Source organism: Silene latifolia, chromosome 1 (assembly GCF_048544455.1).
Source record: "Silene latifolia isolate original U9 population chromosome 1, ASM4854445v1, whole genome shotgun sequence".
In the NCBI taxonomy this organism is placed as follows: Eukaryota; Viridiplantae; Streptophyta; class Magnoliopsida; order Caryophyllales; family Caryophyllaceae; genus Silene; species Silene latifolia.
In genome coordinates, this window is record NC_133526.1 from 183338793 (window position 1) to 183359065 (window position 20273).

A 20273-nucleotide genomic window follows, 5' to 3' on the forward strand; every position below is an offset into this window, starting at 1 on the left:
AAGAGTATACTCAAGACATGTTCATTAAACTTACTCAACTAAAACAAGATCAACAACCACTTGAGTCTTACATTAGGGATTTTGAATAACTCACTTTGCAATGTGAAATCAATGAGAAACCGGAACAAAAAATTGCTAGATTTGTTGAAGGGTTGGATGATAAAATTGCTAATAGAGTCCGAATGCAACCATTGTGGTCTTTTAATGAAGCCGTGAACTTGGCTTTAAGGGTAGAAAAATTGGGCAAGGGGAAACCCTCCAACTCAAAATTGCCGACCAAAACAACCACCAAGACTACCTATGCCGAGACCAAACCCAAAGAAACCCACACCTCAACCGTGAACCCCACACTTGATAAAGGAAAAGGCATTGAAACCTCACAAAGAAAGACCTTACCCCTTAAAAAATGTTTCAAATGTCAAGGCTATGGTCACTTTGCCAAAGAGTGTCCAACTCAAAGAGCCCTTAGCAACTTTGAAGTGGTTCATTGGGGAGAGGATGAAATTCTTGTGTGTGATGAGGAGGAGGAAACCGAAGAGACTAAGGATGAGGAGTTAGTATTATATTGCCGGATTCCGGGATGAGTCTAGTCACTTGGAGAGTGTTGAGTGCTCAACCATTGGAAATGGATCAAAGACAACAACTTTTTAAGTCTAGGTGTACCATTGGAGGGAAAGTTTGCAACCTAATCATTGATGGAGGTAGTTGTACTAATGTGGCCTCTAATGTCCTTGTTGAGAAGCTTTCCTTAAACACCTAAAACCATCCATGTCCTTACAAATTGAGGTGGCTTGACAAGGGGGCCGAATTGAAGGTTGACAAACAATGCCTAGTGTCCTTCTCCATTGGCAAAAATTATGTTGATAAGGTTCTTTGTGATGTTCTACCTATGGATGCTTGCCATCTCCTACTTGTTAGACCTTGGGAGTTTGATAAGAGTGCGATGCATCATGGAAAGGATAACACTTACTCCTTTGAGTTTGACAAGAGGAAGATCACTCTAGCACCTCTTCCACCACCCTCCATGCTTGAGCCTTACAAAGAAGTGATGCTAATCAAGGAGGCCGAAATGGTCCCCGAAAAGAACAATGAGAAAGGTGTTCATGTTCACCTTGCCGAGGGTGTATCCAAGGAACAAAACGAAACATTCCCTAGCATGGTTCAAAATTTGAACAAGTTCTTTCAAGATGATCCACCTAATGTCGAGCATATGTCCATGGAACAAGATGAGCCGTTCACTAATGCGGTTTGAACAAGGGTCGAGGTCCATAAAAATGTTCCTCCAATTGCTAATCTAAGAACGAAGGCCGAGGTCCCTAAAAATCCTTGGTTCGACTATGGTGTCCATAAGTTCAAAGACAAACTAGGGGAGTGTTCAAATGTACAAGAGGAACCCAAGTGGAGTAATACCAATGATCAAGTCCAAGATGAGCTCTTTGTCAAGATTGGAGCCGAAAGTACCATTGGTAGGGTGCAAGTTCATCATCCCGTCTCTCCCACCACTAGTCCAATTGGGAATGAAAGCAAGGACAAGTCAAGTGCCTACTTGAGCGATCAAGGAAATAGGGTCAAGGAACGGGTTCAAGAGGGGATCCTTAACAATGTCCAAACCATAATTGTCCATGATGGTGTGCATTGTGACTATTCCGTACACTCTACTCCAAGTTTAATTGAAGTTGAGCACAAGACCAATGGCACGGGCGGTATGATCAGAACAGTCAAGGAGAGTGTTCACCCAAGTAAGCAAGGAAATGGAGGCAAGGAACGGGTTGAACAAAGGCTCGTTCGTCATGTTCAATTCAAGGCCAACAAGGAAGGGTCCATGAACTCCAAGCAAGTCATAAAATTCAGAGTTGGGGATCGTGTTTGGATTCGTCCGTGCAAGGAGACGGTCCTCAAGAATGGGAAGAACAAGTCCATGGTCCATGAAGAAGGTCCATTCAAAATCGTCAATCAAATTGGACCCAACAAATACAAGGTTAATCTCTTTGGAACTCATGTCACATTTGATGTTGGGATTTTAAGTCCTTATTGTGAAGAGCTTAGTAATGAAGATGCCGAGGATTTGAGGACAAATCCTTTTCAAGACGGGTAGATTGAACCAAAACGAGTCACCATAGGTATGCTTGTGCCCGGTTTTGGTCCCTTATCCGAAATGGGGTCCAAATCGGAATCCGTCTAAGCACATGGGTCCTTTTCCGGCCTAGAAATCTTCCATGAGGAGTTTAGAGTATTTTTGTCCAAGAGCTTATGTCTTGGGAAGGTGATAATCATAGAGAAAGGCAAAGAACAAAACCGGTGGACCTATGGCTACACGGTTTGCAATGGCAAGTACAAGGGTCGCTTTAAAGTCCCTTTCACCCTTCCTAATTTAACCAAGACATCCACAAGGCTCCTTTTGTTGCTCTACTACTCTTGCATAGACTTGGTCGGACCCCATTGAAGCTTCCAAAAGAGTTTACTCCATGTTTAATTAATCAATGTCCTTATTAGTTTACTTTATTGCTTTTCTTTTAAGAATTTTAACTTGTGTAAGAACTTTGTGTAAGGCTTAGGGTCACCTTTTGAAACCGGTTTTCTAGGGTCTTTTAGACCTTTAGATGCTAGGTTAGATGGATGGATATGATTGCTTAGCTTGGCCTATAAAAGCAAGGCATTCCTTAGTGTAAAAATCAGATTTGATGAATGAAAAACACAAGTTAGAAACATTGATTTCTACTAATCTCCTTTGCTTAGTGCTGGGAAATCGTCTATTGCTTAGTGCTTAGAGTCGGGTATTTTCTTTGATTAGTGCTTGAAATTATCCTTAGGCTTAGTCTAGTGGCTTAGTGCTTGGATTAAGTCATATCCCAATCACGTCTTTTACTCTATTCGATTGTAGAGTTCAGGAAACCGTGGTTATAAACAGTTCTGTCGACTGTTCGATTGCAGTCCTCGGAGTTTCTGTTTGGTTTTTAGTCGTTTTTATCACAATTAAACAGTTCCTTTCACAGTCCAAATCGAGTCAGTTTCAGTCATTTTCGAGTCTTGAGAGTTTTACTTCAATCGGTAAAGCCGAATACAACCCTCATCAATATAACTCGGTGGATTAACTCTTTAATCGATTCTACTTTTAGAACTCTTGGTCGATAAAATTACATTAATATTTATCTTTAGCCCGAAACACATCCGGCAACCGTCGAGAATACTTTCGTTGAGTTCAACCCAAATTTCGAATAAATGTGTCCATGATCCAAATTTACATCAACTTGGGCATCGGTAAAGCCGAATACAACCCTTATCTTTATAAATTCGGTGGGTAGACATTTATCACCCACTTCCCCTACTTAACAAGGTTTGTACCCCGGTAGGGCCGAGTGCACTCCCTCATGAAATAGGTTTTCATGGTTTCTACTTTTTGGTAAGGCTAACTCTCAATTGTTTATTTTAGCGAGAGGTCATGTCAATTTATTATCTATCACGTTTTAAGTGAACTAAAGCGGTGAACTACGATAATTGTAATTGACACGGTCGATAAACTCGATTAAATAAAATGCATGTTTTAGTTATGGCGATTTAGCGATGCATGCAACATATAAATAAAATGCAAAGCATAAAAATAAAATCCTAGTATGGCCTTCCTAAAATAGTAAATCTAATAAACTATTACAAATTCGGAAACCAACTCCTTTGGTCCCTTGAACTTCGGTCTTGGCACGCATTTCAAGGCAACACTTTCTTTGATGGATCGCCTTCTCGAATGGCACCGTCTTCAAGGAACTCCGGAATAATTAAATTACAAAATGAATTACATAATTTCCTGTTATACATTTGTAATTAAAATAAAAATAAATCTATTAAATTACAAAACGATGATACGAGATCACAATAATTACAACCGAATCGATATTCCCATACATTTCGGGTAATATCAATTAAAACTAAGGCCATACTAAGTAAAATTACATAATTCAAAAAATACATAAAATTAAAATATGACAATCATAAATAAAATGCAGCATTATAATATGTATGAACATGCCAAATTTTATGCTAAATCGCCTTTAAGAGCCAATATCGTATATTAATCGGTTTTTACGGATTTGCGTGATTTAACTTATTAAAATCACAATAATTACATAAATTCATATTTATGTACAAGTTAATTACCCAAACCATATTAGGACTGAAAATTAGTCTACACTAATATTTGACAATAATTAAACTTGATTTCTTAATATTGTTCATAAATGGACCAAAAAAAAAAAATTTATGCTATAAACCTCAAATTAAATCATAAAAATTTCAAATTTTGAAATTTTAACTCATGAACAGTCTGGAAAAATACCATAACACTCATATGTTCAAAACTTAGGTTAAAAATTTCGAAAATTTATCGAGAAAAAAAATGTTGCGGTTTATCGATATTAACAATTATGACCATAAAAATATGAGAAAAATTGTATTCATTAACTTTTCACTTTTATATCTGAAATATATGATAAAATGCAACATGTGACATTTTTCCTTAGTCATGCAGTATGTTTTAGCATTATTACTAATTATAGTCACTATTTATGCGATTTTTCATCAAAAATTCATAAATCATGCATAAAGACTTTATTATAGCCAAATATTTTACACACATCTTGTAAAATTGCATGTGACAACATACTAAATTTACATGACCAGATTCAAAATATAACTCATATTAACCTATTTACCCATTTAAACATGATTTTAACTTGAAAAATCCATATTTCGAGCAAAACAACTCATTTTATCATGACAATTTACAGGCCATTAGTAGATAATATATGTGAAAACATATACAAAAACCACTTAAAAATTCGAAGTTTAGCTATTTTTCGTCCAAAAATGACATTTTTATCATAAAAATCACATTTTAATGCCAATATTATATAAAATGAACAATAAAATCCATAAATAAACCAAAATATCCTAAAAATCACTTAGGACCAGAAACTTTTAACATACAAGGTTATTTTTAGGTTTATCTTCATAAAACCAAATTAATTAGTTTTGTATGTTAATCATATAACTCGGAAAAACTATAAACCGATTTGCATGCAAACAACCTAAGGCTCATGATACCGCTTGTTAGATTCATTAATCTCATTAATTTACATATTCATATATGAAAAGATTTATTTAGTCATAAAATAAAAGCTAGATCTTATACATGCAAACATAAATAAGATAAGAGAAGAAATCATCAATCTTACTATATGATTTCGGATTAATGGGCACCAACAAATTCACCTATTTGTTAGTTCTTGAGCTTTCCTTAAAATGGATGAACAAAAGGTCCAAATTAGAACCTCTCCCAAAAGTGAATACCCAAGGAAATCTCTTAATAACTAATATTATTTTGTACTAGAAATAATATAAGTCTTACTATAAAATTGACACAAAAATAATATTTTGTACTCTTGTATATTTCGGCCAAGAGAGGAGAGATTAGTGAGGTTTTTATTTCTCTAAAAATTTCTTCACAAGATAGAGAATTGATTTTCTTACTCTAGAAAATATTAGATCAAGTAATGAATAAAATGATAGAGGAAAAACTCTATCATTTCACTTGGAAAATCCGGTTGGAGGAGGGAAGGAGAGACCAATGCATGGTCTTGTGTTCTTCTCAAGACAAGACTAGGCATGCATGGCTAGTCATTAGGCTTTAATCATCATGTTTTCCACTTAAATAAAAACACAATATATATTCCTTAAACTCCCTCCATTTTCGGCACATATTAATAAAATGGGTAGTCCATTTTATTTTGTCATTTGTCAATTGTGACATATGTGACATGTAACTTGACATGTGAAATTGTAATGTATTTTTAATATATTAAAAATCAACATACTCATAAAATATGTCATATACAAAATCGACTAATAATTCGTAATTACTTGTACCAAAACAGTTTATCAATTATAAATCATAACGTCTTGTATTTATAATAAATTATTCATTCTGTTTCAATTGTTTCGTAAACAACAATTTTATCTAAGTAATAAAACAATTCGATTACTTAGACCGTATCTAATTAAATCGAATTATAATAAGGCACGTTAACTTTACTCACAAATCATCCGTCAATTTTAAGCAATTTAATTAACTCGTATCGGCATACGATTAATTAAACAATCAATTAAGAGTATTTCCCTAAGGTATGACCTAAGGGGATCAACTGATCACCACCGTCGCACGACAGTAATGTCAAACTCTAGTCAGCCAATCATTACCGATATGTGTGGACCAGTTGACTGTAAAATATTACATCCCACATGTGTTCTTAAAATGAGATTTAAACATGTGATCATCATGATCGACAGTTGTGATCGCATTATTGTCGGAGGACACATATTCCAACATAATTTTCTATGCATGACAAAAATTAAACTAGATAATAGATTTCCATAACTTATTTCATTATAATGTTATCTTATTAATGAACTTAAATGAGAAAATACACAAAGTTTGATAACTCTTTGTATTAAACTTTTCTTAATTGTTTTAATCCATATATTAGACAATATATATTAACTCATAAGCAAAACTATTTTAGGATAGATTAAATTTTATATTAGAATATCAGATATACTCTTAGGTGTATGTCTAATGCAATGTCTAATTCACGCAACTAATCAACTTTATGCATAAATTATCTTACAAAAATAAAAATAGATAAAAGAGCTCAATAATAAATTCGTTAGTAATTATAAAATCAATAAGAGAAAATAAGAACTTGCAGAGGTAAGAATCCTATCAAACCAAGTTATTGATGATAGTATTTCATCATTTTTTTTCTATTGTTGACTCAATTACCTGAGTTGATTAGAGATACGTGCTGATAACGTGTTATGAAACGAATGTAGATGAGGAGAAGTTTTTCTTATTGATATTGTGTGTATATTATACATGAGATAAACATACTATTTATAGGTACATGTGAAGAGTAACCTATACAATATTTAGAGTACTTACTAGTTTTACACCCGTGCAAAAAATGCACGGGTCATAACAACGGACGTTAAGTGTTCAATGTCGTGAGAATATAAATTATATATCCACAGTGACGTATTGATTTAAATTAGGCCTCTTATTTATTATTGTAACTATATATGATGAATCAATAAGTCTTCCTTAGACAGGTCAAGTATATATCATATTGTATGATATGGGTAAAGTAGATACATGCCCCATCTATTTGTAGGCTGCAAAAAAAAGATGTGGGGTAAAAGAGGATGTGACTATATAGTACAATGAGTGGACATTTAGTATTAAATAAATAGAGACTTATTAATTTCATCAACTATTTATTTCATTTTCAACATAGAAACACCATCTTTAATTCCTTATCCTCTTTATTTTTTTTTCATTCCTCCATTCCTAAAAACCAAAAAAAAAATTCACATTTTATAGTTCCTTTTCAGTTTCTTTTGTCCATTAAATTTTACTGGTGTATTTATCACGATATTTTAGTAAATGTTGCCATTTACTAACTTTTTATAACCATATTTACTAACTGAAATGGTTACTGCTATTATTTAAATGGCCACATATTATAAATTTGTTAAACAAGTTTCAAAAACTAATATATGACCAGTTTAAGGCTAATTGTTTAGGGGTTTTTATAATTTGTTTGCATGTAACAGATGGGAACATATTGCATAAATAACTCAACATATCAAACAAGTATATGAACATGTACTAATGTGTAATATGTTCCCATTATGCAGATGTTTGTTTACATTAATTACTGAATGTAAGTTATTTGATAGGTAACATACTAATAACCTAAACTAGTGACATATCGGATAATTTACTTAATATTTTATAATGTGTAATATGTCAGTATTACGCAACTATATGTTTATACGTTTCTACAAAATATAACAGTTGTTAAATTGGTAACATATAATACCAGTTAGTAGATTATACCTCTAGTGGTATAGTGTTATTATACAACCAAGGGTAGTTTAGTCAATTTCTCACTGTTTTTTGTTTCCCTAATTTTTTTTTCCCTAATTCCAATATTCAGTAACTGATTATTCAACGTAGTCAAGAATTTTCTCCCCCTATCTCTCTTTTTCTCCTAATTTCTCTAACTGATTAACAATTATACAGTTACTCAATTTGCTACTCCTTCAATTTTATTTTTGCATCTTCAGTAAACCACAATCTGTAATTAGAATCAAAATTCTATATAAGAAGTACAATCTATGGATGATGAAGCTTCTACGGCGAATGTTACAAATTTATCATCAGCAATGAGCGATGGAGTTTCTAAGGGAATTGGGACGTCAATGGAAATTGTTGTATTTAATCCAGTATCAATGAGTTTGGAAAGACAACCAGATGAAAAATCTACTTGTCAAGGTAATTATCGTTAATTTTATGTATTACATGACTACTTCACTGTATTCGTACTGGAGCATATAATTTTCGTCTTTAAAGTCATCAACTTTGGCAATGTTTTGTAATATAAGATATGGTTTTCGTCTATGTTACAAGGGTTGTTGTTTTCTGACTTTGAATATATGTGGCTCGATAAGTCTGTTGAATAGCTCGTGAAGTTTATGAGTTTTGCTCCATTTCTTTGTTTAACAGTGAAATTCAATTTTGCTCGGAAAATTTTAATGACAGCTCAATAAGTTAGTAGGTGTGCTCTGATTGTTTGATATACAGGTTCATTTTACGTTTGCTCGGTAAATTTAGACGGAAGCTCAATAAGTTACTAGTTGTGCTCCTGTTTTTTTTATATACATGACGATTTTATTGTTGCTCGGAAAATATACATGATAGCTCGATAAGTTACTAGCTGTGCTCCTTTTTTTTATATATACATGACTATAAGATATGCTTTTCGTCTATGTTATAAGGGTTGCTGTTTTCTGACTTTGAATATATGTGACTCGATAAGTCTGTTGAATAGCTAGTGAAGTTTATGAGTTTTGCTCCATTTCTTTGTTTATCAGTGAAATTCAATTTTGCTCGGAAAATTTTAATGACAGCTCAATAAGTTAGTGACAGCTCAATTTTGAAGAGAGTGGGTTTTTATTTCGTCACATTCTAAGGATATATCATTGTAACTGTGTCGATGAGATACCCAATGTTTATGTTCTCAAGCGTTGGACGAACGATGCAAAGCCTAAAGATGATGTAATTGAAGTGTCAAAAGGGAAGGTTGTAGGGCCCGTGTGGAGATTGGATATGCAGCGCCAGTTTCATAAGCTTATTATTGCTAGTTGTGAAAATGACATCACAAAAGGTATTGTTAATGATTGTTTTGAGAAAGCAAAGTCCGAGATTGAGGCTGTAGTGGGGGGCATCCAATGCTCGGATGTTGAAGGGGACGATGTTGATGTAATACAAAATCCAAAGCGGAAGACAAAGAAGGAGGAGAGGTTTACTAGGAAGCGGAGTTTGATAGATATTCAAACTAGCCGAACTCGTGGGAAATTCAAAGCTGCTAATACTCGTGCACTTAAAAAGGCAGCGAATAATGCAGAGAAAGAGGGAAGTAGAGTTGGAGTTGTGCCTTCAACTAATAATCATGCTAATAGCCACGTCGGTCTTCGCGATATTCTGATGTCTTCGTAGGATTATCATTTATTGGTTTTTAAACTTGTAATTTAGCTTTGTTGAAACTTATTTAGTAGTAGTTGTAGTCATTTAATTCCGTGTATTTGTTTCATATGGACAAAATTCTATTAGTTCATGGTTGAAGTTATAATGAAATTTTAAAGATGTGTCATAGACTCATAGTCATGGTTTATTGCAATTTAGCGTAAAAACTTACCGAGCTCGAAACCTTTATTACGCAGCTCAAGTTATTTCTAGCGGAGCTCGAAACATAGTCATGCTTTATACAATTTGGCGTATAAAATTAAACAACTCGTTTTCTTTCTTAAGTAGCTCTAATAGTTACATACGTAGCTCGAAACCTTTGATATAAAAATTTGTATGTAGTCATGTTTATTTTAATTTAGTGTAAAATTTCAGAGCTCGAAACCTTTCTTGCGTAGCTCTAATAGTTACATATGGAGCTCGAAAATTTTTTTTGCAAAAAATTGTGCATAGCCATGGTTTATTGCAATTTTTAGCGTATGAAATTACGGAGTTCGGAACCTTACTTACGAAGCTCGTTACCTTTCTTACGAAGCTCAAGTTATTTCTTGCGGAGCTCAGATCGTAGTCATGGTTTATACAATTTGGCGTATAAAATTAAACAACTCGACATCCTTCTTAAGTAGCTCTAATAGTTACTTACGAAGCTCAAACCTTTGTTACAGAGCTCGAAAAGATAGCTCAAATTGTATCATACAAAACTTGAAATCTTAGAATATGCTCAAAAAATACTGTCATGTTATTCCAAGCTTGTACCTCGAACATGAAATAGTTATTGTCTTTAAAAACAACCTACATAGTTTGCAATCTGTAAAAAAGTTTCATATAATAAATCACTTGGAAGCTTTACAATTTACAAAATGTCTGAAAGGCGTGGCCTTTAAACTTTCTATTTGAATTGGAGATAAGTTGCTAATGAGCTTCACCACCTTCGCTGGAGACATCCTTGTATCCAGTTTAGGAAAATTTTCCAAATCATCGTCATCATCGGTGTCTTCTTCATCATCATGTTTTTGTCTTTTCGAAGGCCTAAGGGAGGAAATAGCCAAAAAGTTAGTATTGTAGCTCCTCCTAAAACAACCCAATTCACTTGACATAATTTTATTGATTCAAATAACTACTAATAAATGGATTATATTCATGTGTGTAGCAACCTGATTTTCAATAATACTAGAAAAACCTTCGTTTTTTTTCTTGAAGATATTCACGGTCTTTTATCGAAACAGATACAGAGCAACAAATTGATGGCAATGCTGCTCATGGAAACGTTCTGAGCATGTGTGAAATATCAAATGTGAGTTTCACAATAATAGTACTTATTTATGAACATCAAATTTTGTTATTTCCCACTTCAGCTATAGGAGATGAGTTAAGCATTACGTTGTATCGTCTGCATCTATCACTTTGGTACGAACTTAGCCGCCAATTAAGCAAGAACAGGAATATCGTAATCGCGCAAGCAAGCATAACCCAGAAGCAAGGCAAAAGTCGAAACATAGCCAAAAGTCATTAGAAACCTCAACCCCCTTTTCACCGCCGACCAAAACCGATGTGGAAATATAATGACTGGATTAAAATAAATGACGATGAAAGAAAAGAAAGGCAAAATTACTCCATAAACCTCATTAATGGTAAGAGCAAACATAAGAATTACCAATTGTAATTTCGTGATTAATGAACGAAAATTAGGGTTATCGTGGTTTACCTAAAAATATAAAATACATATAAATAAACAAAGTGATAGACAAAATTACCTCGGAATGTTGTTAGATGCACTCGAGATGTTGTTTGATGCGTTCTTTCGTCTTGCTGGTATTGTTGATTGATGTTTTTCCATAATGAGAGCAATGGAGTTTTGAAGAGAAGTGTGGAAATGAGAGGTGAGCGTCTGAGCGATTGTGTATTTTTAGGGTTTTAGGTTTTTTTTTTGTTTTTTTTTTTAAATATTGGGATGGATATTGGGCCAGTTGTATAATTCTTATATACAACTGGTTGTAGGATACAATTTGTGCATATAATACAATGAAGCTAACATCTTGTAAATTATTTCACGGTCATCCAATATATAGTTTTTACATCATTAAATGGAAAATGGGAATTGTGAGAATAATGAAAATATGATAAATAATAGAAAGAGCAGTAGAAAACGTTTAGGTGATGACTGATGCATTGGTTTCTCAGTTAAAAATAAATAAGTACACTATTAAATAATGACTAGGTTGTACCTTCATGCTACGTACAGTATTATATACCAAATGCCACATCACACCCCCACATGTTACATAGTACATAACCCAGCCCATTTACACATAAAATGGTACATATTCGACCCGTCTTATACTTAAGATGGATACCCTCCGTCTGAAATAAGAATTTGTGATGATGAATTGGGCTCGTTATTCAAATGTTGAATTCAAAATTGAAATTATAAATATGATATTGTTGATGCCTCATTACCAAATAAATGTTTTTGTCTCATAATATTTCTTTTGTAGACTTTTGTTTTTTTCTTAAAAAAAGAAGAAAATTAGTACTGGTACTTTTTTTTATAATCGTTAAAATCTTTACCATGTGTATGTTTTTTAATGCAGCCGTAAATACACGGGCAAGACTTCCTGGAACACTTGATTTGTTTGTCAATTACCTATTTTGCCCTCCAATTTTACAACCAGTCAAAAATTGTGTACTACTCGTACTGTGGGGGCTTGTGGACTGACTATGGTCCGTTCATTTCTTGACTTTTTTTCACATCTAATTCTGTTTCATTTTTCCAATTACCGTCCATTTCCCCTTCTTTATAAACAGTATTCCACAATTATTACTATATGTGAGACGTTTTACATTGTAAGACGGTATTTGTATAAATCACTTTATATTGATAGCTAGGGTTGTAAATCAGAACTGAATTGATTTCAAGCCGACTATAACCAAATCCGATCCGATTTCGAGCCTTAATAAAGCTCAAATCGAAAGCTCTTTTAGACTCGTTTTATACTTTGAATATTTAGTTTTAGAATTTTGCAACTATTTTTGTTCATATTGAAATGTTATTTTAACATTTATGAATATATTTTTATTTAATTATTAAAATTTTTATATTTGTTTCGAAGTATTTATCCTCTAACATATTTTTTTTAAAGTAAAAAATAAACGAAAATAATGATTAAATTGAGTTCAAGCCAATTCCAAACTTTAAATGTTTAAGCTCGGAGAGTTCCTAGCCTAGACTGAGCTCAATCTTAAACTTCCGAGTCCACCCAAGCTTGCATACACCAATAGAGTTTTCCTCCGATTTGTAACTCCCCCAAAAAGCAGACAAGCAGCTCAAAATAGCTCTTTTTATTAATAATAGACAGCAGCGGAATTACAAGGGCGTCACCGCCGTATTCCCCATTCGGAAAATACAAGGCTTTGACAAATATAAAGATAAATACACTTTTTAAAGCTAAAAAGATAACAACTTTATATACTATAATTATTCATCCTAAGTCATTGATCATATCTGAAATTCCTCACACTTGACCTTCCCCGATACTTGTACCTGAAAAAGAATGAAAGTAACGGAATCAGCCAACCACAGGCTGAGTATGACTCCAGTCATCTCCACCGGCCTTACTTTCCTCATTTTAATATTTTAATAATGTCTCACAAGGCTGTGTGATAGGTCACATGGGTGCAATTGAATAATAAAATAGACATGCACAACCTGTCATTTCAATATGGAACATTTCATTTTACTCTTATACTGGTCTACCAATATTAAAAAGAGAAACATTACGGAGCCGAAACTCCTCCGGGCCAAGCCCACCTCCATGTACATAAGATAAGAAATCCGGGTCTGAGACCCATCTCGGCCATTGCCGCCGGATAACATAATTATCATTCATATGGGGCCATACTTTCCCCTCCCCTCATTCCATCATATGGGTCATACTCCCCCATCCCCTCCTTCCATGTACACAGGACAGAATAATGTCGTTTCTATCCAATAATCGTATCCCAAATTGGCCAATAGTACATTATAACGACTGCACTATTATCACAGCAAACATTCATAAGACGGTAATTAATATAACATTTGAGCAATATAACAATTATAAGATGAAATTAACAATAAAACTAATATAACATGTTATTTCTACTATCTTATTTCAAATGTAAACAATTCCTTATATCGACGAAGGGTCCCGAAATCATACCTTATTTTTAGAGAGAATTAGTGGTATAAATGAAATTTTATAACCCACTTATCGCTTTCTTATTGGTATTCGTATTCGAGTAAGATGATATATAAACCCGTAAAATGTTATCAAAAAAAAGTGTTGCGCAGCTTTCTATTTATAGTAAAGGAAACTTAGCTTAAAAGAAAACTAATTGGATAACACTTTCCAATTGACTTCCACGTAATTTTACAAAGAATACATGGCATTCAAATATTTCAAAACTACATGTTGGAGGCCATATTGATTTAGTACCAAATTATAGTTCCGTCTTGTTATCTTATGTACCCGTCTTTTCGATATTAACTATATTTTCGTATAAGCGGATAATATAAAAAAATATCATAAGGGTTAATTAATAATATATATTCTCACCATTAATCTTTGTGCCCATATCAAAGGGGAAGAAAATAGCAAATTGGAGGGAGTATTATTTTATTATTATTATTTTTTTTGGGATATTACATTCTACCCTCCTTAAAATAAGTTTCGTCCCGAAACTTGAAAATATAGAAAATGAAAAAGTTTAAACTTCACTTTCTCAAAATTCAAGAAAGTTATAAAAACTTAACTTAATAAAAATCTTTCAATAATATTTATGAAATGATTGAAGAAAAGATACACCTTATATAATGGAAGACATGAATTCTCGTCGCGAACAAGAATTCGAGTAATCCAATTCAAAGATAAACTCAAATGCGTTTGTAGGAGCTGAACTAGTTATTAGACATCATTAATAACAAGTCCTAGCATCCCAACAACTGCACAAGGCCAACCAAAAACAAAATTGAAAATTTCATTTTCAAATTTTAATAAAGATAACCATTTATTTTCTGAATGTACAACATTAAATTATTAAAATGCACCAAAGACAAACTTGAACTAATTAAAAATTTTCGTTATACGTGAAACTGTTTTTTTTTTTTTTTTTGGAACAAAGGAACAATAATATAAAAGAGGTCAAAGAGTTACGAGTACATCACGGGGGCGGGTCAGGGGAAAGAGGCGCACATGCCAAAACAGAGTCCGACATACAAAGATCTACAACAAAAGGAGGGGGCAAGTCCCACTCAAAACATCCTAACAAATCACTAGAGTCACTAATGGAGTGATGGGCAATGGCATCCGCAACACGATTAGCCGATCTCTTCTCAAAAACCAGCTTCAAATGCGGGGAGTCCTGCAAGAGGGTCCTACACTCAAGAATGATGTTAGTAAAAGGTCCACAAGGGGCAGAGGGGCATAAAATAGAGGTAACCGCATCAAGACAGTCAGAGGCAATCAAGACATTGCTCACAAGGACTCTAGTGCGTAAAATCCCATCCCGAATGGCAAGGACCTCACAAAGGAAGGGGTTAGGACCAAGAAAGCGGGTGGACCAACCTAAAACCCAGTTACCAAAACCGTCTCTGATGACACACCCCAGGCTAGCTAAGGAAGAAGAGGGGGAGAAGGCCGCGTCAACGTTGGTTTTAAACCAACCAAGCGGCGGAGGGGCCCAGCTCAAAGGATAGCAAAAGGCATCAAGGTGGGTGGAACTCGTGACAGGGGCAGAGGGGAGACAGTCAGAGGCGCGGGACCAGGCAAAGGATTGGGAAACAACAGAGGCACAGAAAGAGGAAGGGGAGGAGGAGGAAGGGGAAGGGGGAGGGGAAAAGGTCAAATCACACCGGCGAAGCCAGAGGCGCCAGAGGACAAAAGTAAAGAGGGTAGCCCAGCTAGGGGGGTGAGAGGTGCAGTTATCATAAATCCAGTGGTGGAGATCAGCATCAAAAAAGGAACTAGAGACATTGAGGATGGACCAAGAATGGGAGGCGAAGCTACAGTCTCGAAGGGCATGAAGAGAGGTCTCAGATATAGAGGGGTTTGGACAAAGGGAGCAGGATGAAGAGGGCAGGATTTTCCTACCAAAGAGAGAGGCCTTGTGCGGTAACTTGTTCCACCACACAAGCCAGAGGAAAACTTTGATACGAGGTTGAGTGGGGATATCCCAAAGCCAGCTCAAGTCATCAGGGAAGGTGAGAAGGGCAGGGGTCGGATTAGGGTGGCACAGGGAGGAGTAGGCAGCGCTGATAGAGAATTTGCCTTTTGGGGCAAGAGAAGTGGAAAGGACATCAGGTCTGGATGTGGTCGGGATGGGGGTGGAGAGAATGGCGCTGGTGATGAGGTCGGGGAGGACAAAATCAAGAGAGTCAAGGGCCCAAACTCCATTGGAAATAATAGAGTTTAATTTAGCAGCGGAGGAGGGAAGACTAAGGGGGCCAAGAACGAGGGTTCTGAGAGGTCCTAGATCAAGCCAAGGATCATCCCAAAGGCTGATGGTGGAGCCATCACCAATGGACCAGAGGAGGTGGTCTTTCAGAATGTTCCACCCCCTTCCAATGTTCTTCCAGATATGGGATCCCCGAGAGAAGGAGTGCCGAGAGGGGGTACAGTATTTACTATGGATGGTCTTAGCAGCGGAGGAGGAGTTGTTGAGGAGGACTTTAGAACACAGCTTGGTTGAGAGAGCATCATTGAGGGGTTCAGCGGCCTTAATTCCAAGGCCGCCGAGAGAAAGGGGGAGGGTGACAAGGTCCCAGTTAGCAAGATGGAGTTTGTTGGCGGACTGACTGGACCAAAGGAAGCTCCTAGTGGTCTTGTCAATGTCGCGAAGAATGGAGGAAGGAAGGCGAATGCATTGCATCGCATGATTGGGAATGGTGTTGATAGTAGATTTAATAAGACAGATCCTACCAGCTCTAGACAGGAACTTAGATTTCCAAGAAGCAAGTTTGGACTTTATGTTGTCTAAAATAAAGATCAAGTCAGAGCGCTTAGGTTTTTTACTGAGGAGAGGGAAACCGAGATAAGAACCCAAGGTGTTGGTTTTCTTGATGCCAAGAGCGTCCTCAAAGAGAGTGGCCTCACTAGGGGGGGTAAGCTTAGAGAAGGTGATCTTGCTTTTTGTGCAATTAATCTTTTGACCCGAGTCGGAGCAGAAGGAGAGAATGGTATCTTGAAGGGCACACAAATTTCTCTCAGAGGTTCTACCAAAGACAAGGATGTCATCGGCAAAGAGAAGGTGGGAGAAAGAGACACCACCTTTACCAAGGGGAAAGGGGATCCAATCACTATTGTTGCAGGCCTGGTGAATGAGGCGGGAGAGGGCCTCCATACAAATGATGAACAGGTAGGGGGAGAGGGGGTCACCTTGTCTGATTCCACGGGAGGGGGTGAAAGTATCAAGAGGTGTGCCATTGAAGGTCACAAAGGCAGAAGTTGTAGAGATGCAGCTCATAATGAGAGAGATGGTTTCGGGGTCAATGTTCACTGCTATAAGGCAAGTCCGGACAAAGTCCCACTCAAGTCTGTCAAACGCCTTCTCAAGATCAAGTTTAAGAGCAAACCAGCCAAGTTTGCTCTTGGAGGTGTGCATGGAGTGGAGAATCTCGGAGGCAATGATGAAATTGGCATCCGTTCCTCGACCCGGGATGGAGCTACCTTGGTTAGGGGAGATGAGAGAGTGCATAAAAGGCTTAAGACGGTTAACAAGGATCTTTGTGACGGTCTTGTAAGTGGTGTTACACAGGCTGATGGGTCTGAAGTTAGTGATGGATTGAGGAGATGGGATTTTGGGGATGAGAGAGATGGAAGTCAAATTAATGGCCGCAGGGATGGTTTTTGAGTGGAAGATGTTTTGGATGAAGGGTATAAAATCGGCTTTGATGATCTCCCAGCATTTCTTGAAGAACCCAGCATGGAACCCGTCAGGCCCAGGAGCTTTGCCAGAGCCAAGGGAGAAAATGGCGGTGCGGATTTCCTCAGAAGAAGGGATCAGGAAGGTGGAGGTGAAAGGGGGCCCAGGGGAGGGAAGGTTAACAGGAGGGACAAGGTAGGCAATCTCTTTTCCAGAGGTGAAAAGGTCAGTAAAATAGGTGGTGATGTGTTTATTTAGGTCGTCATGGCCAGAGATGGTAAGGCCCGCGTTGTTGGTAAGAGAGAGGATCCGATTGAAGCTTCTCCTAATGGTAACAGATTTTTGAAAGAACGTGGTATTCCGGTCGCCATCAGTAAGCCAACTAATGCGGGACCGGTCTTTCCAATAAAAGTGTTCAAGGTCAAGAACGCAATTTAGTTCCTGGGTAAGGGAGTCATTTAGGGTCAAGAGGGAATCCGAGTTAGGGTGGGTACACAAGCTTCGCTGGACCCCAAGAAGCCGAGCAGAGAGCCTACGTTTTCGAGAGGGCAGGTCGCCAAAGATCACTTTGGCCCAGTCGGTGATAGTCAGGCTAAGGTTAGAAAGTTTGGAGGGAATACCATCCGTGAGGGAAGGCCACGTGTGGGCAACAAGCGGGTAAAAAGACGGGTCACAAGTCCAAAAGGTCTCAAATTTAAAGGCCTTAACAGAAGGGTGGTGAGGGAGGGAAGTCTTTAACATGATGGGGCAGTGGTCAGAGGAGAGACGGGTCAAATGGTAATTGTGGGAGTTCGGGTATTGATCCATCCAAGCCTGATTAACCCAAACCCGGTCAAGCCTTTCTAAAATGGGATTTATACGCCGTCTATTAGTCCAAGTGAACTTGGGTCCAGAGAACCCGATGTCTATTAAATTGCAAGAGTCAAGGGATGACTTGAAAAGGTTAACTCTATTCAGCTTAATACCCCGGCCCCCAATCTTGTCAGTACTACAAGTCACCTCGTTGAAATCCCCTAAGCAGACCCAGGGAAGGTCGTGGGAGGCGGCAACATTAATGAGATCCGACCATAAAATTTTTCTAAGTCTAAACTTTGGGCTCGCGTAAACAGCAGACAAAAGGAAAAGGAAGGAGATATTAGGTACCTGGACCACCACATTGATCAATTGGTCAGTTTTGTTTAGAAGGGAAACAGTTGCCTTTCCAGCATTCCAAAGAATGATGATGCCGCCTGTGAATCCCACCGGGTCCAAGATCTCGAAGGAGTCAAAGGGGAGCCTACGCACAATGGCCAAAGAGTTTGGGGAGCGGACTCTGGTTTCGGAAAGGATCACAATGGTCGGGTTATGAGCATTAATTAGGTAGGACAAGTGAGTCCGGAACGAAGGTCTAGCAATGCCTCGGCAATTCCAATACAAAATATTCATGTTGGTAGGAAGGAGGAAGGGACTGGGAAGGTCATCCGGGTCGATCAAGACCCCGGCCTCGCCACACGGGAACGAGGTTTTGGCACCCTAAGAGTGGGTTGCGGTTCAACCCCGTAATGCTCAGTAGAAGTTTTCGATGATTCATTTTCAAGGCCCGGTCCCAACTGACCCAAATGTCCAGAGCACACAATCTGGTTGCAGTCCGAAAGATCACTACTGAGTTTGAGAAGCTCGCGGTTCGGAGGTCCTTGCAAGTCAAACTCAATAGAAAAATTCTCCTCAATCGAGGCAAGATGGGTGTAGGATCCAAAAGGAACTGGAGCTCCGGCGGAACCACCGAAGATGGGTAAAGGACGTGCCATTCCCGAAGGAACCATCTCAGGAAGCACATCAGAACCGGAGGAAGAGCAGGTAGATCCGAGAGATCCGGCAGGTGGGCTGGTTGAAGACAGCCCGACATCGACTGGGTGTTGATAAGACAAATGTTGAGGCAAGACTGGGGAGGATTGAAGGGGTTTGCGAGTATGGCCCGCAGGTTGGAGACGGTTGCCTGAGGCGAGACGAGGCGATGTTCTTGGGTGAAGGTGTTGTCGTTGATTGGAATTTCTGGTAGAGTGAGAGTTGGGGGTTGGAAGTAGGCCACGGGAACTGCAACCAGGGGAAAAAGCAGGACTCGAAGGGGTGTTCGGGTTGGGCAGGGGTGCGGGTTGAAAAGGGGATTTGGCGGGAGATAAGAGGATGGGATGGTTAGGGTCAGGTACTCGTTTTGAGGAGAAGGGGAGGACGGGGGAGAGTGAGGGTTCATTTTCTTGTGGGGGATTTTTTGTGGTCTTTTTTTTGAAAAGGGAGGAGGGTAAAAGGGGGTTGGCAGGGGAGTGGGAAAATAAAGAGGAGAGTGGGGGTAATCTAAAAAGCTGGTCTAGAAAAATTTTTGGATTGGGAAAAGAGGGGTTGGAGCTCAAGTCAGGTAGAGAAGTTTCACAAATGGGGGAATTAATTAAAGTAGTGGGGATAAAGGGAGGCAGAGGTGGGGTAGAGGGAAGCATACCTTGGACTTTGAAGGGAACTATACTCCAATTTTCAGAGGAGGACAAAGCAATGTCACTGTCAGAGGTAGGACCATCAGAAGATTTCACATGGGTATTGACATTGTCAACAGATGTCGAAGTCGTCTTTTCCGCAACCCCAGTACACAAGCCTTTGCAAAACCCGTGACATATTTGACAGTAAATTTGTTTCTCCGCCAATTTAATCTCCTGCCGGAAGTTGCCAAGCCAAACAGAATCTGGGATAGGTTTTGATTTGGTCTAAGTGA

The 20273-nt window shown here is 37.6% G+C and overlaps 1 protein-coding gene and 1 long non-coding RNA gene across 2 annotated transcripts; both read right to left on the reverse strand.

Moving 5' to 3' along the window:
- Positions 1-10352: 10352 nt before the first annotated feature.
- On the reverse strand, positions 10353-11544 carry LOC141614021 (uncharacterized). Its single transcript, XR_012529304.1, has 2 exons — positions 11389-11544; positions 10353-10663 (listed from the first exon to the last, which is right to left on the reverse strand). It is a non-coding gene; the product is annotated as an uncharacterized LOC141614021 (long non-coding RNA).
- Positions 11545-14833: 3289 nt separating this feature from the next.
- On the reverse strand, positions 14834-18958 carry LOC141588541 (uncharacterized). Its single transcript, XM_074409980.1, has one exon. The coding sequence runs from the start codon at positions 18956-18958 to the stop codon at positions 14834-14836; it is 4125 nt and encodes a 1374-aa protein (XP_074266081.1).
- Between the last annotated feature and the right edge of the window lie 1315 nt (positions 18959-20273).

Coding starts and splice junctions, on each gene's coding strand:
- LOC141588541 (XM_074409980.1), bottom strand. CDS start 18,958: ATGAATATTTTGTATTGGAATTGCCGAGGCATTGCTAGACCTTCGTTC.